Source organism: Carassius carassius, chromosome 1 (genome assembly GCF_963082965.1).
Source record: "Carassius carassius chromosome 1, fCarCar2.1, whole genome shotgun sequence".
Lineage (NCBI taxonomy): Eukaryota > Metazoa > Chordata > Actinopteri > Cypriniformes > Cyprinidae > Carassius > Carassius carassius.
This window is the reverse complement of record NC_081755.1, coordinates 40,770,916-40,787,998: the sequence shown is the minus strand read 5'-3', so window position 1 is coordinate 40,787,998 and position 17,083 is coordinate 40,770,916. Positions and strand designations below refer to the sequence as shown.

General features: G+C 39.5%; 1 protein-coding gene across 7 annotated transcripts in view; it reads right to left on the bottom strand.

Annotated features, from left to right (window-relative positions):
* Positions 1–17,083, bottom strand: part of LOC132150331 (dedicator of cytokinesis protein 7-like) — a 54,090-nt gene that overhangs the window by 11,063 nt on the left and 25,944 nt on the right. For 5 of the 7 annotated variants that reach the window (XM_059559238.1, XM_059559240.1, XM_059559239.1 and 2 more), the window contains exons 15-32: positions 16,504–16,621; positions 15,809–15,879; positions 14,412–14,550; positions 13,983–14,084; positions 13,027–13,113; positions 12,710–12,941; positions 12,456–12,620; positions 11,461–11,633; positions 10,737–10,838; positions 9,315–9,401; positions 6,842–6,937; positions 5,328–5,468; positions 4,768–4,881; positions 4,313–4,483; positions 3,533–3,672; positions 1,878–2,047; positions 1,558–1,706; positions 217–399 (exon numbers count right to left, since the gene is read on the bottom strand). In XM_059559238.1, coding sequence (XP_059415221.1) covers positions 217–399; positions 1,558–1,706; positions 1,878–2,047; positions 3,533–3,672; positions 4,313–4,483; positions 4,768–4,881; positions 5,328–5,468; positions 6,842–6,937; positions 9,315–9,401; positions 10,737–10,838; positions 11,461–11,633; positions 12,456–12,620; positions 12,710–12,941; positions 13,027–13,113; positions 13,983–14,084; positions 14,412–14,550; positions 15,809–15,879; positions 16,504–16,621 — 2,440 coding nt within the window. The remainder of the gene's footprint in view (positions 1–216; positions 400–1,557; positions 1,707–1,877; positions 2,048–3,532; positions 3,673–4,312; positions 4,484–4,767; positions 4,882–5,327; positions 5,469–6,841; positions 6,938–9,314; positions 9,402–10,736; positions 10,839–11,460; positions 11,634–12,455; positions 12,621–12,709; positions 12,942–13,026; positions 13,114–13,982; positions 14,085–14,411; positions 14,551–15,808; positions 15,880–16,503; positions 16,622–17,083) is intronic. The other 2 variants (XM_059559243.1, XM_059559242.1) reach the window with 2 other exon arrangements.

Below are 17,083 nucleotides of genomic sequence, written 5' to 3'. Positions count from 1 at the left end.
CTGATTTTCCAAGATTTTAAAAATTGCTGGGAAGGATATGCAAAGCAACAGGTGCAACATGATGTTTGATTGACCTGCATGTTACTCTTACTGCTTGGTTTGTATTTAAGATAAAACAGGATCAATCCTCCTGATCTCTTCACTACCTCACCATGACTGAATGGAAATCAGTGTTTCTAAATACCAGTCCTTACTGAGAAGGGAATGAGTATGTACCTTGTATTCGAAACAGGACAGACAGAGGTGAAGAAGATCAAGCAAGCGGTTGATTTGTGGCACAGACAGGTCTGAGACCCAACGCTCCAACAGCCCAGCGTCTGCATTCTTCAACACCCACAGGAAACAAACCAGCAGCGTCCTGCTGCAGTCGGCCGAGAGGGCGCTACACTGACGGCCCGCCTGATGAACAAACAAACAGAAACACATTTACACCCAAACACACCACAACAAAGCCAACCGATTAGACATCACATCCGGCAGCCTGTTTAGGACAGGCATATACAGAGGATGTCGTTACACACCCATGTATAATAAATAGTTAGACACACATGATCCTCATTTCCTCAGCCGCACACAAGCCATTAAGATTCACTAATGAACAGGGAACACAATATTCAGTACTGCAGCCGACAGAATGGACAGGAGTGACTATGAAGGGCTCCTCTAGTGGTGATATTAAGACACTGCAGCTGTGACCTCATTCAGATGAATGGGAGGGAAATTCCAGAAATCCATGAATTAACACAAGTAATTCTATTTATGTTGTTTGCCTTTTCTATTTATTCCACTGGAGCAACAGCATTGGAAAATCATGTGAATAAATATAGCTTATTAAAAATAAGAATAATACTGTTTTTTAAATTTGGGACATTTAGATAAATAAAAAAAGTGTAAAGTACTGTAAAATTATTAGGGGAACATGATTTGGGCATGTTGCAGGCCAGACTCGAACCTTCATTACCTGCATGAACACCAAAGCTTAATATGAATGGGTCACCTGAACTATGGAACAAAAATCAGGTCTCAAATTGGGGGTCATTTTTATTTTATTTACAAAAAAAAAAAAGTTTTATTCAATAAGAACACATTAAATTCACAAAAGGGACATTATTAAGAAAATATTTATATTTTAAATAAATGCTGTGAATTTTAACTTTCTAAGTATCAAAAAAAAAAAAAATTCCGCTTTCACAAACATATTAAGCAGCAAAACTGTTTTTAACATTAATGATAATAATAACTGTTTCTTGAGCAGCAAATCAGTATATTAGAATGATTTTTGAAAGATTATATGACACCGAAGACTTAGGTAATGATGCTGAAGATTCATCACAGGAATAAATTACATTTTGTTATGTACTGTATTAAACTAGAACACAATTATTTTAAATGGTGATCATATTTCACTCTATTTTTGCTCAAACAAGTGCAGCTATAAGAGACTTCTTTCAAAAAGGTTAACCAAAACATACAGCACACTACTGTTCAAAAAATGTTAAAACTTCACAACCTTCGTTCATCTTAATTACTAACAGTGGTCAGTGAGCAGGTACTCACCATGGACGGCAGAGTGAAGGGGTTGGCCTTGGAGTGGGGGAGTGGTGAGCCAGCTATGGCCATGGCAACAGACTGGCTGATGGTGCTGTTGTCTGGGTCACTTTCGTCGACGAGTGCTGAGGCATGACGTACACGCTGTGGGGACGTGTCTGGGACACACAAAGGTGGAGAGATACAGATCTCGGCTGAAACAGGACTTTTGTTCAGTTTTTAATGACTGTGGAGCGCTGACCTTTAAAAGACTATTCAACTCATAAACAGAGTTGATATAAATAACTGAAGAGATAAGCAGTCTGCTCTGCTCGCAGGCTCTCACTAACCGGTGAAGTCGTGAAGCTGGGGCAGCGTCTCCATGATGATGGGGATGAGTGGCAGGTAGAGCTGGGCGACGTGCGAGCGGACCTGGGGATCTGTGTAGCGGGGGTCTGCGTCGTGACTGCACAGCAGAGAATGCAGCGCACTAATGGCCTTCTTGTGTAGGAAGAACACACTGAGAAAGAGGTGTGAGATGTGATTTGAGGTGTTGGAATCTATGTATTTTTGAAGTCCCATTTATAAAAGCTGTTCAAAAACAGCTGGTGGTCATTTAAAGGGCTAGTTCACCCAAAAATGAAAAAAAAAAAAAAAAACCTCAACCTCAAGCCATACTAGGTGTGTATTACCGTATTTTCCGGACTATAGATTTTTTTCACAGTTTGGCTGGTCCTGCAACTTATAGTCAGGTGCGACTTATCAAAATTAATTTGACATGAACCAAGAGAAATGAACCAAGAGAAAACTTTACCGTCTGCAGCCGCGAGAGGGCGCTCTATGCTGCTCAGTGCTCCTGTAGCCTACTGAAAACATAGAGCGCCCTCTCGCAGCTGTAGACGGTAATGTTTTCTTTTGGTTCTTGGTTCTTAATTAATGCGACTTATAGTTTTACCCTCATTATGATGTATTTTTGGACTCATGCGACTTATACTCAGGTGCGACTTATAGTCCAAAAAATACAGTACTTTCTTCTTTCAGACGAATACAATCAGGGTTATATAAAAAAAAGTCCTGGCTCTTCCAAGCTAATGGCAGTGAATGTGTGTTGAGATTTTGAAGCCCAATAAAGTGCATCCATCCATCATAAATAGTGCTCCACACATTCAACACACTTCAAAAGGCTTTTATTAACCCTCTGGAGTACTTTTAATGATGGATGGATGAATTTGATTTTGCTTCAAAATCTCAAACCCCCCCATTTACTGCCATTATAATATTTGGGTGAACTATCACTGTAAGGGTGAAATATGAAACTAAATGGCTTCAAACATGGTAAAATAAGCTGCTACTTCAAAAACTTCAAGAACTATATCATTCTTTTTCTTTCCATAGCTTGTAATTGTTCCCACATGGTTTACTTTTAGATTTACAGACAAGTTGAAGAAATATTTCCTTCACTAAGAAATACTTGAGGGATACATGGTACGGTTTCTATTCAATACCATTAAAATTCATATTAATATTTAACATTTTTAAACAAAGGAGTGTTCTCATCATCGGTATATTTCCTCTCAGGCTAGAATACACTCAACAGATTTTATTTGAACAGATTTAGAAACACTAGACACCACACACGCCGACTTTTTGAAAATTTTTAGCATCATACAAAAAACGACTCGCATAAAACAATATATGTTCTAAAATGGTCTCAAAATACAGAACATGTTTGATATCCTCCAGCTGGATGGAATCACAGTCTGAAGCTAAAAGTAAAAACCCTGTCTGTAGATATGATACCGAAATTGTCATTGTGAACTATGATATTTCACCATTATTTGCACTGATTTGTTAAATTTGGGAATTGTTAAGACATTTGTTTAATTGCGAATATTAAAAATCAGTACTTTGACCATAAGATGAAAGTAATAAAGTACTGACATAAGCTGGGAATGTCTAGATGTGTCTCCCTAGTAAAATACGTGAGTGTGTGAGTGTTTCTCACCCCTCTCCATCTGGCTCCAGGATGAGTGACAGCTCAGCCAACAGCAGACCAGAAAGAAAATGCTGCTGGCGAAACGGCACGGACAGTTCAAACATGCTGACCACACCCTGATCCTGAACATGACAGGAGAACGCTGAGCTCTACAAGAGAACACACAGAAAATGCCTGCTTCAGCTCTGCCATAATAATATAAAGTCATGTGCAATTTACTCCCCAAGAGGATTCCACTGAGTGTGTTCGGGTTGATATAATGTGGCTGTATGGCAGACAGAAACATAACATCCATCATGACAGGATTTAAACTCTACAGTGAGAAACGCTGCAACGCACAATTACAAACAAATCAGGAAGCTCTCCAGCACTGACACTAGATTTCTGTGGAGTAAGAGAATGTGGTCAGTTTATATAAACATTTGGAGAAGAGCACTCAGAAAACATGAACATCCAGCTCTCAAGAGTGGAACAAAACAAACATGTCATTATCGCCAAATTCCACAAAACTGAACTAGTCAAGCTGGAGGAGTTAAGTAAATCTGCCTAATTCTAATTAACAACCCTCACACATAATCACGGTCTGAGATGAAGAATTAAAGGAATGAATCTGCACCCTACACTGAAAGCCCGCACATGTATGAAAACAACAATTTCGGTTTTAGTAAAAAAACTAAGCTAAAAGCCAAGCTATTTTCTGTGATAGCTTGACTTGTCCCTGAAACGTTCATTTAAGAGTCGCAGAAAGTGAGCTAATGTGAAAGACAGTGTTAGTCCGAGTGTGTGTACCTGAGAGGTGGTGGAGGATGTGGAGGGTGAGGGGGACGCAGGGGGACTGAGGGTGGCGCAGGGCAGGTTCAGGGTGACGTAGTGCTCGTGACTGCTAACGATCCGTATGAAGTCCATCCTCAGTGCTGTCAGAGAGCTGGGGTTCTGTGCTGTGTGGAGCTTATTATTAATCTGAAGACACAAATGCACCAAACTGTCATCTGTCGCTAAAGTTTCTAGGGTGACTTCACAGCTGCACCTCACATCTGCATGTGTCTTGTTCACTAAACCAACTGCAATCCATGCAAACCAGGCACATTTTTAACATTTTATGCGTACAACGTCTAGTGATCATGGCAGCAGAAATACATCAAATGATGCTAAAACTATGGATAAGTGCATCATATATTCACACTACACCACTCAAACACACTTATAGCATTTTAAAATGTGTGCTTCTGTGTTTATGCACGTACCTGTTTATAATACGAGCGGATGAGGTTGAAAACAAAGCCTCTGTCCATGAGAGACAGCAGGTCATTGAGGAAAAAGGCCAAGCTGTTGTTTAACCTCTCCACTAACTCGACATCCTGAAATGCACAAAGATAATAGTTCAGACAAAAATAAGCATGCATCCTGTTAAATCATAACAAGAGTAAACAGCCATTAACCACCATAAAGTCTCACACATCCCCTTATGGTAAATGGTAAATGGACTGCATTTATATAGCGCTTTCAACAGACCACATGGCCATCCAGAGCGCTTTACAATTTGCCTCACATTCACCCATTCACACACACATTCACACACCGACTGCGGTGTCTGCCATTCAAGGCACCATCCAGCTCGTCGGGAGCAGGTGGGGTTAGGTGTCTTGCTCAAGGACACCTCGACACTTGGTCAGGTGGAGCCGGGGATCGAACCACCAACCTTCCGGTTTGTAGACAACCTACATGAACCACTGAGCCACTGCCGCCCCATCTACATACGGTCTGTGTTCCTCAAACAGTAAAAGGAGATCTGCCGCTCTTTTACCTTTTGATATCTGCTGGCTATGTCTGCACTGATGGCACACACTAAGGCAGAGATGTCGTCCACAAAGCGGTCGGGGAAGCGCTGGCGTCGGGGCAAGTCCAGGCGCGAGGACAGGAACAGATGATGGGACATGCTCTTCACCTGTTATCACACAGAAAAATGAGTGATACCATCTGAAGCTTTGAAACTGCCTTAAAAACTCACCAAACACAAGCTTTTTCAAAACCTGCATGTCTAGAAAATCTAGAAATAATACAGACGAACTATATGTGGGAATATATTAAAGGGACCGCTCACTCGAAAATAAAAATTATAAATTTTTTATTGACAAGATGGTAAGTAAATGACAGCATTTTTATTATTTTGGTTGAACTAGCCCTTTAATTAAAAACTAAAAGACAGTTAAAAGACTATTTATGTTGTTCAGAGCTCAAAAAGAGTCAGTTGTGCCCATATTATAACCAATTCTCGTTTTACTCAATTTTAAGCACAATTTAATAGCTCATACCTCTCGTTTTTAGTAAATTGTGTGCACAATAGAATTAGTTTGCTCTCATTTGTGACCCTGGACCACAAAACCAGTCTTAAGTGTAATTTCTTTTCCGAAAATTAGATTTATACATCATCATTGATGTATGGTTTGTTATTATAGGACAATATTTGGCTGAGATACAGCTATTTGAAAATCTGGAATCTTAAGGTACAAAAAAAAAATCTAAGTATTGATAAAATCACCTTTATAGTTGTCCAAATGAAGTTCTTAGCAATGCATATTACTAATTAAAACTGAAGATTTGATATATTTACGTTAGGAATTTGCTAAATATCTTCATGGAACATGATCTTTACTTAATATCCCAATAATCTTTGGCATAAAAGAAAAATCTATAATTTTGACCCATACAATGTTTTTTTGGCTATTGCTACAAATAAACCCCAGTGGCTTAAGACTGCTTTTGTGGTCCAGGGTCACATTTTGTTTAACTAAAACGTAGCCACGACTTAGTAAAACGAGCAACCAAACTATTTTCTTGTGCACACTGTTTACATAAAACGAGGGAATAAATTATAATATCATGAGCACAATTTAGTAAACAAGTTAAAAAATTATGCCATGTGAAAGATTTACAACTTTTTCCTCATGTCAAGTGCGGGGCTTTGTAATATTCAGTAATCTTATCGATTTGACTGCACTAACTTCTCCAGATGTGAACTGAATTGAGCTGGGAAATTGCACTAACCTTGCAACAACTGAATCAACATTGACTTGAGCTCAATAATGGCACTATTGTCTTCTGTATAGCTGCTTTATAGCTGAATTGAATTCATTTCATGAACTTTGCAACAGTGACACTGATATTGAACTAAAGTAGAGCTGCTTTTTTATTTTTACAACATAGACACTTAATACCCATTGTATTATTGTGAAGCTGCTCTGAAACAATGTGTATCATATAAAGTGCTAAAGAAATAAGTATGGCTTGAAAAATGTAAAGGGTTGGAGGCCTACAGACCATGAGCTGGAAGAAGAACCAGGACTGCTGTAGAGACGCCTCTCTCACGGTACTGGAGCTCACCACCCACTGGAGAGCCAACTCTTCATGAAGTAACTGAACGCAGAGAGCATTACAAAAATAAGTATGTAACAAAATATCCACACAGAACACAACCACACATAATGAAGGCAGACTTCTTTGAAATAGTACAACCCGAATTCAGGAAAAGTTGGGACGTTTTTTAAATTTTAATAAAATGAAAACTAAAGGAATTTCAAATCACATGAGCCAATATTTTATTCACAATAGAACATAGATAACGTAGCAAATGTTTAAACTGAGAAATTTTACACTTTTATCCACTTAATTAGCTCATTTAAAATTTAATGCCTGCTACAGGTCTCAAAAAAGTTGGCACGGGGGCAACAAATGGCTAAAAAAGCAAGCTGTTTTGAAAAGATTCAGCTGGGAGAACATCTAGTGATTAATTAAGTTAATTGATATCAGGTCTGTAACATGATTAGCTATAAAAGCTTTGTCTTAGAGAAGCAGAGTCTCTCAGAAGTAAAGATGGGCAGAGGCTCTCCAATCTGTGAAAGACTGTGTAAAAAAATTGTGGAAAACTTTAAAAACAATGTTCCTCAACGTCAAATTGCAAAGGCTTTGCAAATCTCATCATCTACAGTGCATAACATCATCAAAAGATTCAGAGAAACTGGAGAAATCTCTGTGCGTAAGGGACAAGGCCGGAGACCTTTATTGGATGCCCGTGGTCTTCGGGCTCTCAGACGACACTGCATCACTCATCGGCATGATTGTGTCAATGACATTACTAAATGGGCCCAGGAATACTTTCAGAAACCACTGTCGGTAAACACAATCCGCCGTGCCATCAGCAGATGCCAAATAAAGCTCTATCATGCAAAAAGGAAGCCATATGTGAACATGGTCCAGAAGCGCCGTCGTGTCCTGTGGCCCAAGGCTCATTTAAAATGGACTATTTCAAAGTGGAATAGTGTTTCATGGTCAGACGAGTCCAAATTTGACATTCTTGTTGGAAATCACGGACGCCGTGTCCTCCGGGCTAAAGAGGAGGGAGACCTTCCAGCATGTTATCAGCGTTCAGTTCAAAAGCCAGCATCTCTGATGGTATGGGGGTGCATAAGTGCATACGGTATGGGCAGCTTGCATGTTTTGGAAGGCTCTGTGAATGCTGAAAGGTATATAAAGGTTTTAGAGCAACATATGCTTCCCTCCAAACAACGTCTATTTCAGGGAAGGCCTTGTTTATTTCAGCAGGACAATGCAAAACCACATACTGCAGCTATAACAACAGCATGGCTTCGTCGTAGAAGAGTCCGGGTGCTAACCTGGCCTGCCATTAGTCCAGATCTTTCACCTATAGAGAACATTTGGCGCATCATTAAACGAAAAATACGTCAAAGACGACCACGAACTCTTCAGCAGCTGGAAATCTATATAAGGCAAGAATGGGACCAAATTCCAACAGCAAAACTCCAGCAACTCATAGCCTCAATGCCCAGACGTCTTCAAACTGTTTTGAAAAGAAAAGGAGATGCTACACCATGGTAAACATGCCCCGTCCCAACTATTTTGAGACCTGTAGCAGAAATCAAAATTGAAATGAGCTCATTTTGTGCATAAAATTGTAAACTTTCTCAGTTTAAACATTTGCTATGTTATCTATGTTCTATTGTGAATAAAATATTGGCTCATGTGATTTGAAAGTCTTTTAGTTTTCATTTTATTAAAATTAAAAAAACGTCCCAACTTTTCCGGAATTCGGGTTGTAGTAATATGTGTGCATGAACAAGAAGAAGTGGCTCAATGAACGGGTGAGTACATAAATGAGCAAATGAAAGAACGATTGAATAGGAGTAGGGCTGCACGATGTGTCATTCAAGCATCGATATCGCGATGTACGAATCCACGATAGTCACATCGCAGGATGTGCTATGTAGGCTATACTAGTTGATCCGTTTTTCATTAAATGTACGGGCCAGCTGCTCCCCGGCCCTTGCCGAATGTGATTCGCGGATTAATTGCACAGCTCAACCATCATAGAGTGAAAGTTTATCATTTGCATGTGTTTTTAAGTCCTGTCAGTTTAACAGGGCAAAGTTTAACAGAGAGAGAGCGCGCATGAGAGGGAGAAAGAGGGAGAGAGAGAGAGAGAGAGAGAGCGATGCCCCGGCCGCACGCTCACTGTCTTCAAACAGCACAAGCGCTGTCTTGCTCTCTCTCCCTCGCGAATATTAATCAATTGACACGATGGTGTCAATGTTTAAATCATTTAAGATGAGAATGTAAGTGTGCTCACCCCATTTTTGTTTGTAAGAATTTTTTTTATTAGATTTCATATCGCAATATATATCGCAGAAAAATAAAATATCGCAATGTCATTTTTTTCCAATATCGTGCAGCCCTAAATAGGAGAGTGCAGAGGTGAGTAAATGAGGATGTGCTCTACCTTCTTGGCGATCTGCCTGGAAGGAGGACAGAGAATGGAGGCAGTCTCGATGAAGGCAGACATGCGATTACAGGCACGCTCACTGGCCTGTCGACCAGTAGGTGAACACAGAGCAATGGTGGTGGGGAAGATGATGATGACGATGAAGAATGGAAGACAGAAATAGAAGTAGAAAAAAATGAGGGAAGAGGGATAAGACAATGCCTGTGACACACACCAACCCAGATCCTAAAAATAATAAAAACGTAATCCATGCTATGTTAGAGATAATGTACAGTCAGCCGGTCATCAATGCAAAATAAACCCTGACAGCGTGGTTGAGGTCTTGTATAATCCTTAAGGGGTTTATTTTGTGGTTACCCGACTTATTACATGGCTATGCACCAAATAAATGTAATAATGTAAGGGAGGATCTAATCAAATTGATGTGACATAGTAGTTGTTAATTGCACTGGGTGAAACATTGCAGTTTTGTTGCTCCATCACTGCAAGAGGCATGCAATGTTGTTGGTATTGTTGGTAACTAAACTTCTACCAAGTTTCTCCTCACTGACAGTCAGGAGAAGTACAGCACACCAAGGCAAGAGACATGAGTTGAATGATGAAAAGGAGGAGGCATGAACGCAACTTTCTACACGAAAGCTCACACATCTTCATACACAGACAGACATACATAAAAATAAAGCCAAATGGACAGCAGCAGAAGAGCTGGCAGAGAATGATTACAGAAGTAATACCAGAGTGAAGGCAATAAGAGGATACAGAATGACATGGTGTAGGGCTGGAATATGGACTTGGCATTTTAGCATAAAAAAAGTTGAGAATGAGGGGAACTAGGGTGTAGGGGACACTAACAAGTCATGTTGGGTTAGGGGTTTGAGACAGTAACAAGTAATGTAAGGGTTAAAGGTTTAAGACAGTGATAAAAACTTTTGTTTAAATGTTTGAGACAGTAAAAAGTATTGTTAGGGCTAAAATTTTGAGACAGTAACTATGCTTGGGTAAAAGGTTTGAGACAGCAAAAAGTAACGATAGAGTTAAAGGTTCAAAATGGAGATTAAGAATGTTATAGTTAAAAGTTTGAGACAGTAATAAGAAATGTAAAGGGTTAAATGAGACAGTAACAAGTAATGTTAGTGTTAGAGGTTTGAAACCGTAACAAGTAATGATAGGGTTAAAGGTTAAGGACAGTTATTAGGAATGTTACTGTTAAAAGTTTAAAATAATAACAGGTCATGTTAGATTGTATGTTTTCAGAGAATGAAAGGTTATATTAGATTGTAGAAATTGAGGTGGTACAAAAAATGTTATGGCTAAAGGTTTATGTGGGGTAAAAAGGTCTGAGGCAGCTACAGGTTATATTAGGGGGTGTATGATTTGAGGCAGTAGGGAGGGACATTAGGGTGTAGGCTTGATTGGCACCTGCTTGAGCTCACAGCTGGAGTTGGGGTTCCGACGGAGCACTGCCCTTGAGCCCCCTGGAGCGTAAGCAGAGTTTACCCAGGAATGTGAGCGGTCTATCCCCTGCTTATCCACCGACGACACAAACACACACCACAGTGCAACAACATACAGGGGCCACAGGGAGGGGACAAAGTGCAGGAACAAGAATTAATTTAGAGGAGGTTGGGGGACAATCAGGGCACAGTGGAGGGGAGAGGGTAGGAACAGCAGTACCACAGCAAAAACAGCACAATTATTAGCAGAGCAAATCAACAGCTAAACACAGGACACATTTCACAGTCAATCCCTGAACCTGGAGCTCCAGCACAAGACAGTACGAGAAAAACTATTTAACGATTTTGATGAATCCGCTAAACTGTTATTTTCTCAATGCACCATTTTTCAGCATTTACTTCTTTCATAGAAATATCTTTGTTTTGCAAAGTGATGTCACGGATTAGTTAATCCAATTTATTCTAAAATAACTTTACTATAATATTTTATTTTAATGATCAGTTTCCCCACAGAAGATAAAACAGAAACGGACTGTTTAAAAGACAATAACAGCAGCTATCACTTAAAGTGCTTCTTTTAATACTCCGCTCTTTTTGACTGCATAGGCAAGATAGAAATAATACAGGACAGAGTGGCCACACTGCAGTAACAACCAATCAGAACAGAAGCCAGAGGAAGAGCCGCCCACCTTGCTGCCGATGATTCTCTGCACCTCCTCGTCAGGGGTGGCTGGTGTTGAGGCCAAGTCAGGGTTGGAGTTACTAAGGCTCTTGGAGCGGGACAAGAGCAGGCTGCTGGGTCTTGCTGTCGCCCTAGAGAGTGTGGCATACTGGATGGGGAGATCATACGATGCAGCTCCCACTGAAGAAGGAAGTGGGACGCACTCAGTGCATGAACTTAAATAAGCATTCTGCTCTTGAGATCCATTGAGAGAGAATATGTGTGTAAAATGTGAGTAAAGCATTAACCACAATACATAAATACTGAGCCCCAGAGAAATGAATCAGCACAGTTTAAAGGTTAAATAACGTTTACAGTTTTAGCAACGGTTCAATAACTCTACAGTACACAAAAGGGCATTTTTAAGACTTCAAGTTCCCCCAAAATGAACATTTCGTCATCATTTAGTTATCTTCAAATTATTCTAAATCCTGATTTTTTCATTTCTTCCTTGAAAGATGCATTGCATTTTGTATCTCTCAAATCACTTTAAAGGGTTAATTCACCCAAAAATTTAAATGCTGTCATTAATTACTCACCCTCACGTTGTTCCAAACCCCTAAGACCTTCTTTCGTTTTCGGAACACAAATTTTAAGATATTTCTGATGAAATCCGAGAACTTTCTGTCCCTCCCATCGACAGCAACACAACTGACACATTCAAGGCCAAGAAATGTAGAAAGGATTATGTTAATTAGTCCATGTGACATCAGTGAATGATAATATTTTGTGTGAAAACAAAAATAAAGATTTTATTCAACAAATTCTTGAATGTGTCAGTTGTGTTGCTCTTTATGACGGGTCAGAAATCTCTCGGATTTCATCAAAAATATCTTCATTTGTGTTCTGATGATGAACGAAGGCCTTAGGGGTTTGTAACGACGTGAGGGTGAGTAATTAATGACAGAATTTTCATTTTTGGGTGAAGGATCCCTTTCTCATTGAGCTGTATTCCTCACTCACCAGCAGGGGGAGATAGAGGCTCTGTTGTGGGCAGGTGGAAGCAGTAGTGGATATAGGAGGACAGCAGATTGTTGCGGCCATGATGGTCCTGGTTTCCCTCCAGGTTCTTATGGATCTGGTTTACCAGCAGGGCCATGGCTTCAAAAGCAGCACGGCCAAGATTTACTGGATTAGGAGGAAAGAGAGGAAATTTATCACACAAGGAAATATGATGTGTAACAATAATATTAGAGACCAAATCCAGTGTTGCTGACCGATCTGTCCTGCTATGACAGGTGGGTGTACGATCAGCAATATGAGCTTGCTCATCAGTTGATGCAGGAAGCGCACACAAGTGTCCAGCAGAGCCCCTTTCAGAGCTGCCATGCTGGCCTTCAGCTCCGCCTCCACGTTTGCCTCCGTGATTATAACATCCTTCAGCCGGAAAGGGAAGGAGTACTCCTCCAGAACATACACAAGTGTGAAGAACTTATCCAGGTGTGGATCCTACACACATTAAGTGAGACATGTATGTGAATCCACTTTGTATTAGAAATGTGTTCATTCAGCATTTGTTTTTGTTTTTTATTACCTGTGTGTGAACCGAGGAGGCTGCCTTCACCTCTACATTAAAGACTCCTTTGTGGTTGTCCACCCATTTCATCCCTGGTAGCTGTACCTGAAACACACACAGGCCACAAGATATTCTCAGCACATGTGCACATTCCTCCTCAGATATCTCAGCCAAGTAGATGTAAACTGTAGCTTTAGACTAACTAGAATCTCTACTGAACAGCATTTCTCTGTTGTGCCTGTGCCCATGGCTGAACTGATTGCACTACAGCATGAATCTACGAATCCTACCAAGTGTTAGACTTGGCTCATAAATATTATTGATTACATAATGTGACACTTGCTCAGTAGGCAAGACTTATGAATATTAATTGGGACATTTGACTGAAAGCCCCAAGAGTGTCATAAAGCATAGCCTTTGTCATGGTAAAATTCATAATCTCTGTTCCTTGCAATATTACTTGACACTTGCGAAAAAAAACTGGCATCATTTTATGTTTTAAGATGGACTTGGTATAAGGGAGACCAGGGGCTGAATTTCTTTAGTCATAAATAAGCTAAAGTTCTCTCTGAAGCATGGAGTGAAGTCATTTGACTTCATAGGATATAAAAAAAAATTTGTTTTAAGAAAAATTATTTTGATGTCAAATATTTTTCTTCAGTGTTGATGACTTTGAATTAAACGTATATGCGCTTTTCCACAATTTGGAATATGTCTAAATATAGTGAAATAATAATATCAAGTTGCAGTAAATAGAAAATAACAACTGTAAAAATTAAAATCTAGTGCTTTTACAAAAGTGTTAAGGGTAAACAAGTATAGCAGTAGTCTTTGAAATATAAAGATTAAATTATGAAAAAAAAAAAAAAACATTCAACTACAGTTGCCGCCTGTCTGCCCTTCTTTTGACATCTTTATCTTCCGCACACAACCACTAAGCATCACAAACATCCAGTTCAGGATGAGTCTCTTACGTCAGGAGTGAGGACGGAGTAGCTGGGTGGAGGTTTCTCCACAGAGACGGGCAGACTGAAGGAGCCAGTGCGCAGGCGGCCGTGCTGCATGAGGGGGATCCACTGCAAAAAACAACAGGAACTATGAGAACCCTGCACAGCCTACATGCAGTATTCATGTGCTATATGTGGCCTACAATCATATGACACTACAACTTCTAAAGTGTCATCGACAGAGTCAGGGGAGGTGCTACCGAATCCCAGAAGGGAAAGAGAGTGCATGAGAGGTGACGTATGGGGACGCTCCAGGTGTCTCTGAGGGGGGGGCAGGGTCACATGGAGGTGAGCGTTTCATCAGGTAGCCTGGAGCGCTTCTCTAGCGCTGCTGGAGTGTGGCTGTCAGGAGACAGAGAGAGAGGAAGAGGAGAAGAGAGGGGGTCCTTCTCTCACCGTGTAGCCCACCGGCGTCTCCAAGGGGGTATTCTGCTTGGGCTGGCAGCTGATGTGATAGAAGGTGAAGAGCAGGTGGTGGTTGTCGGTGAGGTTGGCGGGAATCTTCATCTTTACCTCCTCGGAGAACTCCGGGGACCTGCAGAGACGGAGAGAGGAGACTGAAAAAGGCTGAAGTGGTCTTCAACTAGGGGATGGGACCCATTAGAGAGCCTCAGCAAACTTCCAAGGTGGCCACTGGATAACCTCAGATTATTATTTATTTAATTTTTTTTTATATATAATAAAAAAGTTTAAATTGTTAGTTTGTTTTAATATAATAATATTATTAATAATAATAAATCATGATTTTTACTATAATAAATAGTGCTGTTAAAAATAGCAAGTTAACGCAGGCGTTATGACTTTATGATTTATGTGAAGATTGTTTTAAGTTCACTTAAATTAGAAGTTGTTATTTTTTAAAGTCTAATAAATGTTAAATTTGATAGCTCTCAATACAGTAATGCTGAATAGCTATAGTCAATGGTTAAATATTAGTGGGGAAAAAGCACAGTTTTCTAGAGACATCAGTAGTGTTGGTATTCAGCCATAAAAACAAGATGCCATATATAAAAAAAAAAAAAAAAAAAAAAAAAAAAATTATATATATATATATTGTCTTTATGTTGTTTCAACATTAATTTGAAGATTGAATGTGAAATCATTGCAATATAAAAGAATATTTAAAAACTTTGATGAATAATTTCAGATAATATATATAAAAAAAATTTAATTAAATAAGAACATACAGTTTCTGAAACCTCTGGAAAAATGAATTATACAAAATGATATACATAGAATATTTTTGTGATATAATTAAATCCTTTATGCTCACCATTGCTGAATTTATTTAAACAAAAATACATTAAAAACAGTACTATAATGAAATATTATTCCTATTTAATTAATATTCTGTGAAGGTAAAGCTATATTCAGGAACAATTACTCTAGTCTTCAGTGTCACATTATCCTTCAGAATCTTTTTTATTGTCAACCAATTGTCTTTAGTAGAAAACAGTTATAATACAATACATTTTTCAACATGACTGTTTTATTTTTACTGTGTTTTCATTACTACGACTAATTGCAGCCTTGGTGAGCATAAAAACTTTCAAAAACTTGAAATTAAAATTTTCTTTTTTTATTATTCTCTTTCTTTCTTGCTCTGTCCGTGTATACAATAGATTAATACACATATAATGTGGAGCTTTTGGATATTGTATTGCACAGTGGGAGGCCCTTTGCATCAAGAAGAACCACTGCTGTATGGAAATGTAATATAATTCTAGACATATATAAAATGAAAAAGAAGTCTTGTTTCTGTAATGATTAGTGAATGAGACAAAGGTTTGTACTTGTTATGGTAGATCACTGGGGTGTACGCCTCCTTGTAAAACTCTGCACAGCTTGACTTTCCAAAGATGACCTGTTCAGGGGGTGGAAATCACATTGCAGTGGTGAATAACAGCTTTACGGCTCCACTAGATGTCACTGGGGAGTTACATTTCAGCTATGATGCTGCCCTTGCTAATCATAACACTGTGGATGGATTACCTAATTATCGCAAAATGAATTTAGCCTCTAATGTACCTGCACTGTATATGGCCTCACTTGTGCCCTAAATAAATTACAGATGTTTCAAAGTGAGCAACTGGTGTGTGAATGCTGTGCTAACACTATTAGGGAGTTTCTAAAATCCGTGATTAGATTAACAAAATGTAAAAGGTTCAGCTAGTTCACTGAAATCTCCAAAATCTCCCAGAGCACTTCTTAATAGATCTGAAGACTGAGTTTGGTTCGAGTGACTAATGCAACCTGTGTGTTTAGCTGAAGCTAAAATACTGTGACATGGATCGATGCGTTTTAGGGAGGCGCTGTCATATTCTTGGCACAGATTTGGAGAGCTTTATTGTGCACAATTAAGTTTATCCAAGCGATGAGATCATCGCATCAGATGTACTTACATAATCCCAAATGTTTTTTGTCTTTTTAGAAGAATAGGCTTTGACAGTGTGACTAGAGCCGGGTGCGGGTGTGATCGGTGACTCACAGGCATGGCCTGGCTGGGATCCTCTCCTGCCATGAACTGCACCTTCACTGCAATGTTCCTCACCGAACCCTGTCGGCTACTGAAGTTGACACTCTGAGGGTAAACGTACAACAGGTTCCTGAGGGGGAGAGAGAAGGAAACAGATGGAATAAATGAACCCTTTTCTATCAGACCAGCGATGGTTTAGACGCAGCCTGTAGATGATGTAAACTGTCAAGTTGAGAGCCATTATGTGCACTACCATTTAAAGTTTCCAAAGTCTACGAGACTCATACTTTTATGTAACTTATGTTCTTTTATTTTCAGTCCACTTATCTCGATTTCCAGGTTATATACAGTTTGCATCCTTCTGTCAACACAGCGGTGCACACTGTGGTGCTCTCTCAAGCATGGCCTTCATTTCTAAGAACAATAGATTGAGTCTACCGAGTAACTAAAATGAGTTTCTCAAGAAAGGTGCTTCAGTGTAGCGATTTCTGACACCAGATTTTGACTTCAGCAATGCAAGCGTGCTCGATGTAGCAACTGAAAAAAAGACACTGCATTGTGGCTATTACATTTCCCTGTGCAGCACAACCAT